This window comes from Phalacrocorax carbo, chromosome 5, assembly GCF_963921805.1.
Source record: "Phalacrocorax carbo chromosome 5, bPhaCar2.1, whole genome shotgun sequence".
Taxonomy (NCBI): Eukaryota; Metazoa; Chordata; class Aves; order Suliformes; family Phalacrocoracidae; genus Phalacrocorax; species Phalacrocorax carbo.
In genome coordinates, this window is record NC_087517.1 from 17,251,941 (window position 1) to 17,266,456 (window position 14,516).

The window sequence follows — 14,516 nt, forward strand, 5'->3', positions numbered from 1 at the left end:
TCAGAGCTCTGCACAGAGGTTGAAGCCAGACTGCCTGGTCCACACCCGGAGCATCTCAGCACCCAGACCCAGCTTCAGACTGGTTTTCCTCAGCATTGTGCACACAAGTCCTCCACCACAGCTGTCAGGTTTTGTGGGGGAGAGCAGAGGCCACTGTCATGCTGCCAGGTGCCTGGGGTGAGTCACGGAGTGCAATTCCCGCCCCCCTCCAAGTCAGTCTAGACACAGGGGAAGTCCAGTTGCCTGCAAATATCCTGTCCCATCAGCTTCCCAGCCAAGCTGCACTGTCCTGGCTGGCCTGGGTAATTTGGAAGGACTTCAGTGGAGGATTTGGCAGGCTGATGTCTCACAACTCTTCCCAGTTCAGACCAATGTGGTGAACTGGTTTACCAAGCACTTTATACTGTTCATTGTGCTTTTACCCTTCTTTGAGTAATGACTGTTTATTGGCAAAATGGCAATGTGCATCTGGTGACAGCCTTTGTCCCCAGGTGAGAGGTTACCATTATGCTGGAGTGGGAGCAGCTACTGGCTTGTGTGTGAGAAAAGCAGGAGCAGAGGGCAACTGGGGTGATTTTTCAATCAGCAGTGTTGAGTATAGGAAGCTGGGTCCCATCTGTGCCACACCAGGGTGGGTTTTCCAGTGAATTCCCAGCAGTGGGGAATCTGCGAGGTATCCTAAGAAAGACTCTACCTGTCTGGGAGGATGGAGGCAACTGAGCATATATCATGGCACCATGTGGATCATGCTGAACTTACTATCAAACCTCTCCAGGTGCTTATCACTGCCGTTGATTTTTTCAATGTGAATAGTTTGTCTAGAGAAGTTGACGTTTTCCCACAGACCATGATTTAAACCTCGTGGGAGCTCATGTGCAGGCTGCTGGTGGTGTGTGTATACAGGAATCCTGGCTGGCTCCCATGCAGCTCCCTGCCCTGACTTGTTCCATGAAATTATGAGATGCAGAAGCTATCTCCTAGGAGATCTTTTGTGTTTATGCTCTGCTGGGTCGGGCTGGCCTAGAAAAGCCATTGGGCTGGGGGTTTTTTCTGCAGTGGTTAAGTGGCTGGAGGAGTTTGAAAGCTGGACATCTTCACATAGCACCAGCTATGCCCCCATCTCCCCTCTGTGGAGCAGGGCAGTCCTGCTAGGACAGACGGAGGGCAGTACCCTCCTGACATCCACCTCTTGCTCTTCTAGGCATGTTAATGCAGCACTAGAAAGCAGTGTTAATCTCCTTCAGGAAGACAGATGCCTAGATCTTGAGAACCCGAGCTAGAAAACCTTGTTTCATTGAGACACTGGGCAATTCAGAGAGGTACAAGTGGCGAGAGGAAGATGTTCTTTTTTTTAACTCACCCTACATCACTTTCTGTATCCGTTGCAGTTTCTAGCTCTGCCGCACCTTGTGTTCAGCTTTTCCCTACCCCTTCCCTTTGCAGTTCCCAGTGAGTGCATGCAGCCCTGCAGAAATGCAGCTCTGGACTGTAAAAGAGCTGACTTTAACCCCGGTGCTCTGGGTATTGGGCTGGGCTCGCCGAGCTCCTGGCATCCGGCAGAGGGCAAGCGAGCTAAGAGAGCAATCCCGCCTCTGCAATCCCTCTGCTCACATCAGGCCCAGAGCAGCAAATCCAGCAAATCGCTCAGGAAAGATCCTTTGGGATTGTTTTGGGCTCTCAGCCGACAAGATCACATTATCGAACCCCGTTTTTTTTCCCCTCTTCACCTGGCTGCACCTTCCCACTTCTCCTGCCCAGTAACACCATATTTTATTCTTTGCTACACTGGAGTCCTGATTGGTACTGGTATAATCTTATATTCAAAATTCTTAGCTATTTTTCAGCCTTCCTAATGTGGCTAGATACAAGAAGTATTTTTTGTATGGTTTTTGTTCCCTGTGTCTGTTTCCTGCTGTTTTGGAAGACATCTTCCTCTTTTTTTTGGTCCACTTCGGAGCACAAGCCCTTGGATCTTGAAAGGTAATTCCCTGGAAGAACTGCTGTTTTCCCAGCCTGCCTGCTGTAAGCAAGGAGCAGTTCTGCCGAAACTTTGCACAAACATTGCTAAAATTGTGCCTGCTGCTCCTTTACAGCTATAGTGCATCCATACATTCATGTTGTTACCTGTTACTGTTCCAGCTGGCAGGCATACAGTCCCACGTGCTGCAGGACAGAATTTTCCTAATCAAGTCCCCTTTTTTCTGGGGCTGTGCACTGTTCACCTTTAGACCTGGCTGAGGTTTAAGATTTAAGATTTAACCAGCAAATTAATAAAAAAAAAGCAAGCTTGAAGTGAAGCAGATATTTCTGTCTTTTTTGGGGGGTGGGGGGGGGAAATCTTCTCTCTTTGTTCTCAGGACAAATTAGTGTTTGTGCATTATCAAAGTGATTTAAACTGTGGTTCAACTCTCAAAAGGCACTGCAGAAAAACAGCACCAGTTGTTGTGCATTTGCTTCCTTTGAAGGGTCGGAATTGGGCTGTACTTGCTGCAGGCTGGAAGAGTTAAAAATGCTGTAGGAAATCATGTACTCATTTGCCTTTTAATGCCTGTAGTGCACAGGCTCCTAGTTCTCATGGGCTCTTCTGAAAAATCCCAGTAAGGAAGGTAAGTAGGCTTTACCCCAGCTCACAGCTGTTCTGGTAGGTAAAAATGTAACCAGTTTATTGCTTAAAATAAGGGCTGTGTTTTCTATTGACTGCTCCCCATACACCCCTGCAGCTAAACCAGCGGTGCCCGCTGGGACAGAGCGACCCATGGGAGAGGCAGGTGCTGGAGGAGATGGATGGATCCAGCACAGCGCAAGAAGTGGTCTAGCAGGTTCTGGCTGGGGGGCTATCCCAAAGCCAGGGCGTTGCACAGGGTTCAGGGAGGTAGATTTGGACCCTTTCTTTTAGAGCTGGTGGGAGAGGGAGGAGAACCTGCATTTGCAGAAGACTCGTTAGAAAACAGCTCTCTCTGGTGGGATGGGTTTCATCTGGAGTCTGCGAGAGACAATAAACAGGAAGTCCCACAGTGACATTTTTATTGAGCTTTGCAGAGTGAGACTGTGCTTAAAAGCCAAATTTAGTTTACTTGAGTGGGAGCGTCTTCAGTTTTAATGTCCACTTGCTTTCAAAGCAGTGTGATAGAGCTTGGCTCATGCAGCTCCAATGTCCAGGCAAACCCATGATCTGGATCCCTTTTGCTATCTTCCTAAAAGTCCTCTGCCCTTCCATTGGGCTCTGTTGGTGCTCCTGCTTTGAGATCTTAGCTGTAGTGTTTTTGTGAAGGGTTAATTAGCAAGCTGTATTTTGCAGCAGAAATGACATTTTAAGGTTTAAGTAGCTTTGTACAACAGGCCAGTAAAATATTCTTGGAAATAGACACAGAGCTATAAACCTAAAATCATGCTCCACTGCTGAGTGAGACACCAGAATCTTTAATGAAAGGTCTGGTTAATAACTAGCATGTGATAGCAAGCGATAAGAAGAGGCTGTGGGTTGGGTTTGTTCAACATGGAGAAGAGAGGGCAAGAGCTTATTGCTGTATTTGACTCTCTGAAGGGAGGGTTCAGAGAGGATGGAGCAGGTCTGTTCTCAGAGGGGCCCCACAAAAGGACAAGAAGCAATGCGGACAAGTTGCTGCGAGTGAAGTTCTGTCTTGATAAAAAGAAAATCAGTTCACAGGGAGAGTGGTTTAGCCCAGAGAGGCTGTGGGATCCCCATCCCTGGACATATTCAAAACTGGACTGGAACAGACCCTCAGCAAACTTTTCCAGTTCTGAAGGGGAACTTGGGAGGTCTCTAGTTGAACCCTCTGCTTTGCATGGCATGTTTGCTTGTGGGGGGATCTCCAGGAGATACTGGTTTGTGGAGTCACCAGAGGACCTTTTCTTGGGATGGAAGGAATATACAGCCTTGGGCAGTGGTGGCCCATCCTTGCTACTTTTGTCACGCGTTTTCTTTGGCAGGGTATCCATGTCAGCAAGGAAATGGAGAGCTTGTTAGTCCAGCTCCTCTGTGTAACAGGAATCAGTGAGGGTCCAGAGCAGCAAGCCAGAAATGAGCAGTGGTGCTTGGCAGAAGGTTGCAGAAGAGGTCTTGCTAGTGGGCTGCATGTCACTGCTTGTGTTCACAGGCTGGTACATATAAACATACTGAAGAAATTGAAAACTTGCTGCCATGGGAGTGTCCTGCAAGGGGAAAGCCACCTGCCAGGCTGCCTGGCTGTCTCAGCAGGGCTGCAACAGTGCAGAAGGGCTCATCGCGTTACCGTGGAGTGAGATCATTCAGATCACCTCCTCCCACACCTGCCTTGACAGGTAGTGTGCTTTAAAGCATATGATTAAATATTCTGAGTTGAGGCTCTGTGTTTTTCTGCTGGCTTCTTGGTTAAGAACTGTTATCAGTTGAACAGCCGTGGTGCTCACCAGAGATTTTCATCTGTAGCTGCTAGCAGAAAAGGATGCTTTTATACAAAGTTTGCTCCTCAGTCTTTCTCCTGTGCTGTTGCTGAGGAGGGCAAGGGGTTTTGTCTGGAGGCAGAAAGGCAGAGCTGATGCTGCCCCATGTTGCCCTACAAGTGATCTCTGCCTGTCCCACTGAGCAGGGACAGAGGTGGGACAGAGCTTGTCTGAGGCCAGGGGAGCTGTGGGATGAGGACCTGTTTCTGCAAGATGCTCTGTCCCTCGGCCACATCTCCAGAAAACAGTCAGACCCAAGAGAGGTGCAGACAGAGGAACAGGGAAATGGGACTGGGGAAATTCTTGTTTTAAGAGTTGGTAGGGGGTCAAAGGCAGGACAGCCCTGTGTGCTCCCTAGTTCTGGAGTAGCTCCTGTTCCTCAACAGTCAGGAGATTGCAGGGACCTGGGGTTTGCTTTATGTTAGAGGTAAATATCAATGCACCTTCAAATACTTCTCTTGCCCTAGGAGAGCTCTGTGCTCTGGGGTAAGATCTGAATGGGTTGTCTTGTCCCCAGCCAACACAAGACTGTTCCCTATATTCTTTCCAGTACTTGTTTTATTTGTCCCAGGAGATGAATACAGTTACTTCCCTGAGGAGGCTTTACATAGACAGCTAAAGACCAGCAGCTGGAGTCTTTTCTTGACGTGTAGTTGCACCACGCTTTCCTTTCCTTCATCCTATTCCATCCAAGCACTTTCTGTGGGCTCATGTAAGCAACCACTGCTCCTCCTGGGGCTGCAGCCCCTTTCCACTCCATTCCTGCATGCAATGTTGTTACTCAAAGCAGTATCCCAGTGTGGTGCCTAGGAAAGAGCCATTTTCTCTCCTGAATAGGTTCTCCAAAGCTGTTATTACTTTTCCAGCAGCAAATACAAAGCAAGTGGAAATGTTGGCTGATGCTGCTAATGAAATTCTTAAACATCTACGTGTGCTTTGAAATGTTTTCATCCCGCTGCCCTGCTCAAGGGGTACCAGACACCAAGGGAAAGCCTGTCAATGTAAATGTCAAAGGGACTTTGGGTTCTCATATTTCTCAGGGGGATCCTGCCCATTTCCTATTTCCACTCTGTCACAGGGCTGGGAGGCTGTTCTAGCCCTCTCCAAGGGGCTGGACCCTCTAGCATCTGGGCTTACTGAAACAAAGGGATTTTGAATCTAACTTTTATCTGGGGATCTAAATCCCCATGGAAACCAGGGCACATATTGGAAGACTCAGTAGGTGTAAGCAATGTGGTGGCTCTTATGCCCAGGCCTGTGAGTTTGTGGGAGGGAAATCAGGGTTGAGTGGCCTGGAGAGGGAAGGTCCCTGAGACCAGAGGAGCAAGTCCTTAGGTAAGAAGCTAGGGCTTTTAGCCACCAAACCCAGAGAGTATTAATGCCCATTCCCTGTAGGTTAGGGCTGGAATTTTGTGATGTCTGAAAAGGTACTGAAGTTTTGTGTCTTTGCAAAGAGGTCACCTTCTGCTGATATCCTGAGGACTGCAACTGGGAAACTGTAATACAGAAGCTGTGGGTAGTACCAGGTCCTTTAGCCACCCAAGGCCCACTTCAAACAGAGATTTGTTTAAAGTAGGAATAGCTCTGCAAAGATGTGCTGCTAACTTGGACTGCGATATGGGCTCTTCCTTCCCCTCGCTCAGCTACATCTCCTTCATCCTTGCCAGGTCCTCTTCCAACAGCAGTTAACCCTGGTATCTGCTGAAGTCAAGGACAATCTCCACACAAATCCCCTCTGCTCTTGTTTTATTATCCCTATAAGCTGAGTCACTGTGCCTGACGTAGGTCAATGTGTAACCCTTTTTGCATCACGTCCTCCTGGTCAGCTGCTTGGTTTCAAACTGCTTTGTACACCTGAGACTAATGAAAGGATCTTTGAGGGATGCTTGGGGATGCGCGAGGCTTTGGCTACCAGGGTGTCCAAATCCACAAGCCTCTGCTACGCGTGGCAACTGCATACCACACAAACTCATGACACCCTGCCTCCCTCCTCTGCACCCTTGCTGGAGAATGGCGGTGCCTAGGAGACCTGCAGATATGAAGCACCTGGCCCCTGAGCCTGAAAACCACCACTGCTTTTTGCCTTCCAGCTAATGGGTGGTTTTAGCTCTCCTAATCTCTAATCAGTGCTGGAGAAACCTAAACAAACTAGCCTGGACCACTCCAAAGCACTTGTAATTACTGGATCAGGGTCATAGATAATGCATTTAGGGCTGCTCTAAAAACATCTCAGATAGGGTAAATGTAAAGAAAGTGGCCTATAATTGACCTGCTGACATTTGAACTCCGGCCAGGCTGATGCACCTGGGGAAAACAATTTGAGGATGGAGAGGGAGGCCTGGGGCATCAGGCAGATTCAGACCTACCTCTAAGCATGACCTGTGGAGCAGATCGGAGCTGCAGGAGCTCGCGGGGTACCTGTGCTCCTTGCACCGGAGCTGACCGAGCTCCTAAGAGCAAGTGCTGAGGGAATAATGAAATGTGCTGGATGAGGTTGGGGGTGGTGGTGGGGGGGGGGGTGGGACAAGAGGCTGAGGTGTAACCACAGGGCAAACAAAAGCTAGTCACCACCAAGAGCAAAGGCTGGAGGGCAGGGACAGGCAGAGGGTGTACTGCGGAGATGTGCAACAACCCGGGAGGTGCAGCTCTGTCCCTGACTTGTGTGAGCAGGGGGAGTGTTCAGAGCCTGCTCACTCCTCCAAGAGAAAAAATATGAGCTTCATTTCAGATGAGAACCATTCCTGCTTCCATGTTCAACCACTTCTGCTGACCAAGCCTGGTGGGTGGGCAAAATCTGGTCTTGCACCACTTGAAACTTAGCTCCCTCCTGCATGCCCTGGCAGCACAGGGCAGCACAGGTTTGCAGCAAACCTCTGGGCACCCAGCCCTGAGAAGGAAAAAGAGGTGATGCTGGCAACTTATTTCTGGGCCATACTTTTATTTCCTTGAAGGTTGCCGTTTTCAGCATGATTGCCTTGCAGAGCAGCTAGCACTGTGGGCAGGCCGGATCAAGTGGACCTTGCAGTGTCTCCCTCAGCTCACTCCCACCACCCCGTTTCAGTGGCCTCCTGTGGCCAGGGGACAAGGTGGTGTGGGGGCTGGACCGTCAGGGACCTATAGTCCTAGGGAGTGTGTAGGGAGGGACAGGGAGCCATTTTCCAAATGCCAGCTTAGGGAAGGGGAGCTGGGCTTGTGGGTGGTGTAGGATTTCCCTCCAAGAGTGTGTGAGACGGGGATCCAGCCCCCAAAGCTCTGGCAGCATGCTTGACCTGCTGCTGAGAGTAAAAACGTGTTGGCTGGCAAGGGCAGGTCATCTCCTGAGACCATGAACACACACATGTCTTGTGAAGAGACTTCGCGTTGCTGTAATTGGATTTTAAGGGTAGTATGTTCCATTTGAGGGGGAGCCCCGGTCCCCCCTGCAGAGGGCAGGGATCAGGGCAGAGCTCCTTCTGTCCCCACTATCGACTCACCCTGACCTTGGGCATATCCCTCTGCCACCACCTGGGGAGGGACGGGGGTCAGGGAGAGCAGACCCCTTGCTGTCCCACCCTGATGTGCTTTGCAGTGAGTTGGTGGCAATGCCCAGGTCCCAGCCCCTCAGTGAACTCATGGCCAAAATTTGCAAAATCTCCAGAGAGAGAGAGCAAGGTGCTGGCCACCAAATACTCACATCAGGCCCAGCATGTATCCTTGCAGCCTTCCCTTCCTCATCACCAGCCCCTCACCATGCCATCTCTGGGTCATGGGAGGTTTTCTCCAGCACTTTATGTCAGTCTATTGAAAAGGAGGCCTTTAAAAATAAGACGACTGTTTTATTCTTCTTTCCTCTTCTTTTTTTTTTCTTTCTTTCCCCCCTCCCCCCCATTATCCTGCAGGCTATAAATGAGGGAAAGGAAAATGCAGGAGGACACATTGTTTTCTCCCCACACACACCCGGAGCTGTAAACTACTTCTTAATCACTGGGAGCAAGAGGATCTCAGTGCTGGGCCTCCACTTTTTGTTTGTGAGTTTATTTTTCCTAATTCATCCTTGACAAAGGACAGAGCCATAAAAGAATCGACCAGCACGTCTGTGGGAAAAAACTGCCCTGAAAAGGGTCGGAGGAATACTGTAGCATTTCCAAACAATTCCAAGGGCTAAAGCCTCTGTGAGATGCAGCTTCAGCTATAACTTGCCTTTCTAGGAACAAGCCTACATCTGTTTGGCAATGCCATATTTCGTGGGGTAAAATAAACCCTTGAGAACAAACAGGCCAGCTTATCCAGAGGGGTAAATGCCTGGGAACAGAGCTCACTTGTTAATCCTAAAACTGTCAGCAAAGACCCACTGGAGAAATTATAGCTGGCCACGGGCACTCAAGCTGTTTTCTCTCTGCCTCCCCGCCTCCCCCCATCCCCACAACAGCTGTAAAATCTTCTTTATTGTTCTGCTCGAGTTGGAGAGCGGCACAGAGAGGTCTCCCGGCTGAGGGCTGCAGCAGCAGGGGCAGGGGGAATCTGATCCATTGTATCTGCACCGGCATTATTGCTTCGGTGGCGGACAAAGAAAATGATGGCGATAAAAGAAGGAGAACAGCCCGAGCACCTACTAAAGAGGCATATGAACAGGAAATCCTGGCTCATTCCCACATCTGAGCTGCGTACGGTTTCTTTCCCTCCAGGATCATTATGTTTAATGTCCTCCTGCAATTCAGGCAGCTGAGCCAATGGAGCCCCTTCCCTCCCCCTCCTTTCTCCCTTCCCTTCTCTCATCAGATTTCGAGCCCTCCCTGTGGAAAAATGATTTGTGCACAAGCAGCCTACACAACGGTGCTCATAAGGAATTTGCCCCTGCCAGGAGTTATTAATGACAGCCCGGTAAATGCCCCCAGCAAAATGGGCCGCTGCAAGCATCAAGTGCGTGTTGAAAAATCGGGTTTAAATCGTCCCTTGGGGAATGACCTATTGGCCACCTAAAAAAATGCAGGATTGGTTTGCTGTATAATTAAGTTCAGGCCATCTCTTGTGCTTACACATGCAGAAACCCAGATGTCAGTTTGGTACGAGTCAAAGTGCTGGGCTGCTTTTAAAGCACCAGGAGAAGAGACAGACTGTGGGGGCATAACATTTGCCACTGGAAGAAAACCTACTTTGAATACTTGGAATATTTAACTGACTGCAACAGATAATTAGCCAAACCCTCTTACGCCTCCAAATATAGATTCATTAGTCATATGAAAATATCTCATTGGAACCAAATGTGAGTCATTAGTGAAGTCAATGGCAGATCATAAAAAAGGTACCGAGAGCCTCCTTCCCCCATCCCCGAGAAGTCGTGAGTGTGCGGTGAAAATAATTCGTTCCATTTTCTATTTAACATCTGCTGGAAAATCTGTTTTAAAGGGAGGCTTTTGAGGGGCTGATTGTGTGCAGGGCTGTGCATCCCGTTTTCCCACTTTGCAATTTGTGGGTGTAACGAATGCAAAGTCTGTGCTGGGCTTTTTTCTGTATATTTTTTTTTTTTTGTCTTCTTGATGAGATTTCCTTGAGTCACTCGGGCTAAAATTTGGGTTCTGTAATACAAAAAGGGATTCTGTAACATGAAGTGGAATAAAAATATCTTTGTTATTTGATCCTAATTTCAGAGGAACATTTTTGTTGGCTTGGAGTTTCGGAGTCCCCTATGCTCAGGACAATAAGTGCTGCAAGCAGCAATGAGTGCTGCTGCCACAGGGACCCCAAAAGTAACTGGAATCCTCTGGAAGTGAAATGGGGGTGGTTAAAATTACCACCCAGCTTGAGCGAGGTGCTAACAAGCAATGGTACGTTTTAAAAAGTAAAGCAAATGGGCAGCTTTTTTGCGACAAGGTATCTGCAGTGTGATGGGCAGCCAGAGGAAGGAACCATGCTTGATAAACTCTCGTAAAACCCAGGTTATTGTTTGGGAAGACCCAGGGACCAGGACGGGACGGTGTGCTTGGTCCCAGGATGTATCACAGGGATTTCACGGAGCGTGCTGAATGCCGCAGACCATCGTCCCACCCTGCGCTCGTCAATCCCACAAATGAACATGTTGTTGTATAACTCCAGGGCCGTGAGTAATCCTGTGCTGAAAGTTGTGCCGCACAAGTCATCAATAGCAGCATTCTGCATTTTTCTTAATTTGAAGTAAACAAAAGCAAACCAACAAAAAACTACAACAGCAAATGTTAACTTTAAGTGCCCCAAAGCTGACATTCCCATGGCTGAAGGAACTCAGGCTGCCTCAGTGCCTGACTTTAACCATACAGCCCCACAATGACATTAAGCGAGTTTTCCACCTCCATTAGTTTGGTTGCATTCCCCTGATTTGTTGTTATTATCTTTTGTTGGTGAAAAAAAGCCACCTCAATGTAATACGCCTTGTACTTAAAATCCCCCGTGTAGCCTGTGACAGTCAGGCAGCAGGGAGAGGAGTGTGATAGGATTTGAAATGGGTATTTCACACCCAAACCCCAAAGCCTGGAGAGCTCTGCCTCTGCACTCCACGTCGTAACCCGGCTTTTGGGCACCCTCATGGGGCAGTGCCGCAGGGGATGCGCTGAGCCTGCTGCAGGTGGCTTTGGTCTGGGAGTGTAAATGTCCTGTGAGGAGCCAGGCTGGAGATGCAGGCAGCGCTATGGCCATGGACCCCTGCGTCTCCAAGGGGGCTCACCCGATCTCAGGGTCCTGCTCCCATGGAGTCAGGGTGGCTCCTAGGCCCAGCGTTTGGTGGGAGGCTGGATGGCACACTCAGAGACATGTTGTGAATTTTGGGGTTGTCCTGAGCAGGGACAGGAATTGGACTCAATGATCCTTGTGGGTCCCTTCCAACTCAGGGCATTCTACGATTCTATGGTGGGACTGACCCGGAGCCCAGGTTTTGCCCCCCACCATCCCCATGGTGGGACCTGCCTGAAACGTGGTTGCTCGTGCCTGGCCTGACACTTTTGGGGCAGCCGGGTGACAGTGGGCCCCCACCTGCCCCCCAGCCCCCTCTTGGCTCTCTCTGGGGGTGTGGAGATCGCTCAGTGTGTGTGTCTCCTCCGGCACTGGGCGTCGCCGCGGGGCAGGACCCCAACCCTCTTATGGGGTAGGATCTCCATCCCTACCTGCACTCCAGTACAATGGGTGTGTCTCTGTGCGGCAGGCCCCGACCCCCCCTGGGTTTGCCCCCCTCTCCCCTTTGGGGTAGTCCCGACCCCCGCGGGGGGTGGGGGGGGTGGGGGGGCGGGCGCGGGGGCGGCTCTAGGACCCGGCGGCGCCGCGGCGCGCCCGTCCCCGCCGCTCTCCGCCGGGCTCCGCGCCGCGCCGCTCGGCTCCGCTCCCCTCCGCGCCGTGCCGCGCCGCGCCGCGCCGTGCCGCGCCGCCGGGGGGCCGAGCGGCGTGTCCACCTGCCGGCCCCGCCGCCCGTCAGTCCCGCCATGGCTCTCGGCGGGGTCGGTCGCGGCGGCGCGGCGCGGGCCGCCTGGCCGCGGCTGCTGGTGGCGGCGGCGGCGGCGGCGCTGGCGCTGGCGGGGCCGGCGCTGCCCGAGGTGCTGTTCCGCTGCCCGCCCTGCACGGCGGAGCGCCTGGCCGCCTGCCCCCCGGCCGCCCGCCCGCCCTGCCCGGAGCTGGTGCGGGAGCCGGGCTGCGGCTGCTGCCCGGTCTGCGCCCGCCTGGAGGCCGAGGCGTGCGGCGTCTACACGCCGCGCTGCGCCGCCGGCTTGCGGTGCTACCCCGACCCCGGCGCCGAGCTGCCCCTGCAAGCCCTGGTGCAGGGACAGGGCACCTGCGCCCGCCGCCGCGACACGGCCGAGTACGGCGCCAGCGCCGAGCGCCCCGCAGGTGAGCAGCGCCCGGCACCGGGGAGCGCGGGTCAGGCGCGGCGGCACGGAGAGGGGGGCACCGAGCGCCCCGGGAAGCGCTGCGGAGCGGGAGCCGGCGGCGGGTGGTGCGGGGGGACCGGGCGCTCTGCACCGCGCCGCGGGCACCGGGCGCCGGGCACGGTGCGTCCTGCGCTGCGCAGCGGGCGTGGGGCACTCGGCACCCCGCACCCGCGGCCGAGCGACGGGGGCAGCCGCGGGGCAGCGGCGCACCGGCACGTCCGGGAGACAAAGGGATCCCAGAGGGGATCCTCCGGGGCAGAGGGACCCCTCGGGAGGGCAGGGAAGGGGGGGTCCCTGCGGGAGAGCGGGAGAGAGAGCGTCCAGGGAGGCACGAAGGGGGCAGGAATGAGAGGGGCGCTGGAGGGGGCAGGGGCGTGAGTGCATCCCTGGCGGTGCGGGGGAAATGGGGTGTTTGGGGGTGCAGCTCTCCCGGGGGTTAGAGAGGTTTCCTCGCACGGGGCAGGAACCCCAGGGGTGGGGTGCAACGGGGGGGGGAATACAGGTACGGCCCCGGGGGAGGGCAGAGTGGAGGTTGGGGTCTTCTAGAGAAGAAAACCCATGAGGGCCGATAAGGGTGAAGTTCGGGGAGATGCAGCTGAGGGGAGGAGGCGTCCTTCGGGGAGCAGAAGGAGGGGGAGGTTCAGATTTGGATTTGGTGGGGGAGTACAATCACCTTGGTGGGTGACGGATGCCCCAAAGATACGGGGAGGCACGGTGTGGGAGGCCCGTGTGCCGCCTGGAGGGAAGGGGGTGGCTGAGGGGCTGCGGGGGCCCTGCCTCGTGGGGAGCCCGTTCCCTACGGCTGCCTTGCCAGCAAAGCCCACCTCGGAGCTGGGGTGGCCGCTGCCGGCTGCTGTGGGGGCCCCGGCCCTCTCCACTGCCCTGGTCCAGGGGAAGAGGAGCGTCCCCCAAGGGCACAGCCCCGAGGACAGGGACGCCAACAGGCTCCTGACCTGCTGCTGCGGTTGCTGTGAGAGGGAGCGGAGCGCTCCTGGGGATGCTGGTATGGCAGATCTTGGTTTTGTTAATGCCTCCTCTCCCTTGCGATCGCCCACAAGCTCTTTCCCTTTCTGTGGAATGTTGAAAATTGCCGAATCAGGTCTGGAGTAGAAATCAGCACCTTCTCCTTTGAAATCACCCCTCCTTGACTTCTGCCTCCTTGACTTCTGCCTCCTTGCTGGTTTTGCTCCCCTGGCTAGGACTGGGGCTCTGACCCTGTTTGCATAACTAGTTCAGCAGCACAACTTCGAATTCCCTCCCTTCCCTCTTGTTCAGGCTTTATTTAAAAGCACTCTACACCGGGCTGTACGTCTGGGCTTCGTTCCCTGGGAGGATGGGAGCGCAGCCGGGTACCTGCGCACGCTGCTCCGGGTACCTGCTCATGCTGCTCTACTCGAGGGGGAGAGATGGAGAGAGGAAAGTGAAGAAAAACCAGCCGCAGGCAAAACCTTGCACGTTGCAAACAGCTGCTTCTGTGCAGCCAGGCTGTGACTGCTGCGGTCCCCACTCCTGTCCCCACTCCTGTCCCCCCTCCTTTGCTCAGCTGTGGAGGGCTGTGGAGAGCCGGGATTCTGGAGAACACGTTGATGTGAAATCTTGCTTGACTACAGAATATGAGTGTCAAGGGAGTGAATTTTATACTCTACAGAAGAAGCCAAGGGCATTTAGATTTAAGGAACCTGGCGCTGACTTCCAGGCTTATGCTTTTACAAGAAGTTGGGGGGTAGTGGTGGAGAACATTGCAGTCATGGGTTGAGAGGTGATTTTCTGAGTTAATGCTGCTTTTTTTTTTTGCTTTTATGGACTTTATTTCAGAATTATGTTACTTCACTAAGTGTTTTGCTTGACTTTATTAGCTTTGTTCCTTTACAATGGATGTGATTTATTTGACCGTATCTCTGTGTGTAATACACAGACACGTAAATAGCACAGTTTAAGAACACTTTAATGTATGTGGTGCTCTGTAATGTCCATAGGGGGTGAATAATAAAAATACTGGCACATCCTTAACCAGCGTGATGTGAAACATGCAGCTGGAATATTCACAGTTGAGCATGTCTTGGCAGAGGAGCTTGGACATCCAGAAAAGGGTTTGCTCTCGTCAGATTACAAAACTTTTAACAGGTTCTTGTAGCCATTAGGAAGAAAAAGACCCCAAAACCAAAACAACCAAACCCACAACAAAAACAAAACCTGAATCTGCCA

At 52.5% G+C, this 14,516-nt stretch overlaps 1 protein-coding gene across 1 annotated transcript in view; it reads left to right on the plus strand.

Annotated features, from left to right (window-relative positions):
- Nucleotides 1-11,715: 11,715 nt before the first annotated feature.
- The window catches only part of IGFBP2 (insulin like growth factor binding protein 2), a 64,110-nt gene continuing 61,309 nt past the window's right edge, over nt 11,716-14,516 (plus strand). Inside the window, exon 1 of the mRNA XM_064451309.1 lies at nt 11,716-12,270. Coding sequence (XP_064307379.1) covers nt 11,868-12,270 — 403 coding nt within the window. The 5' untranslated portion in view covers nt 11,716-11,867. The remainder of the gene's footprint in view (nt 12,271-14,516) is intronic.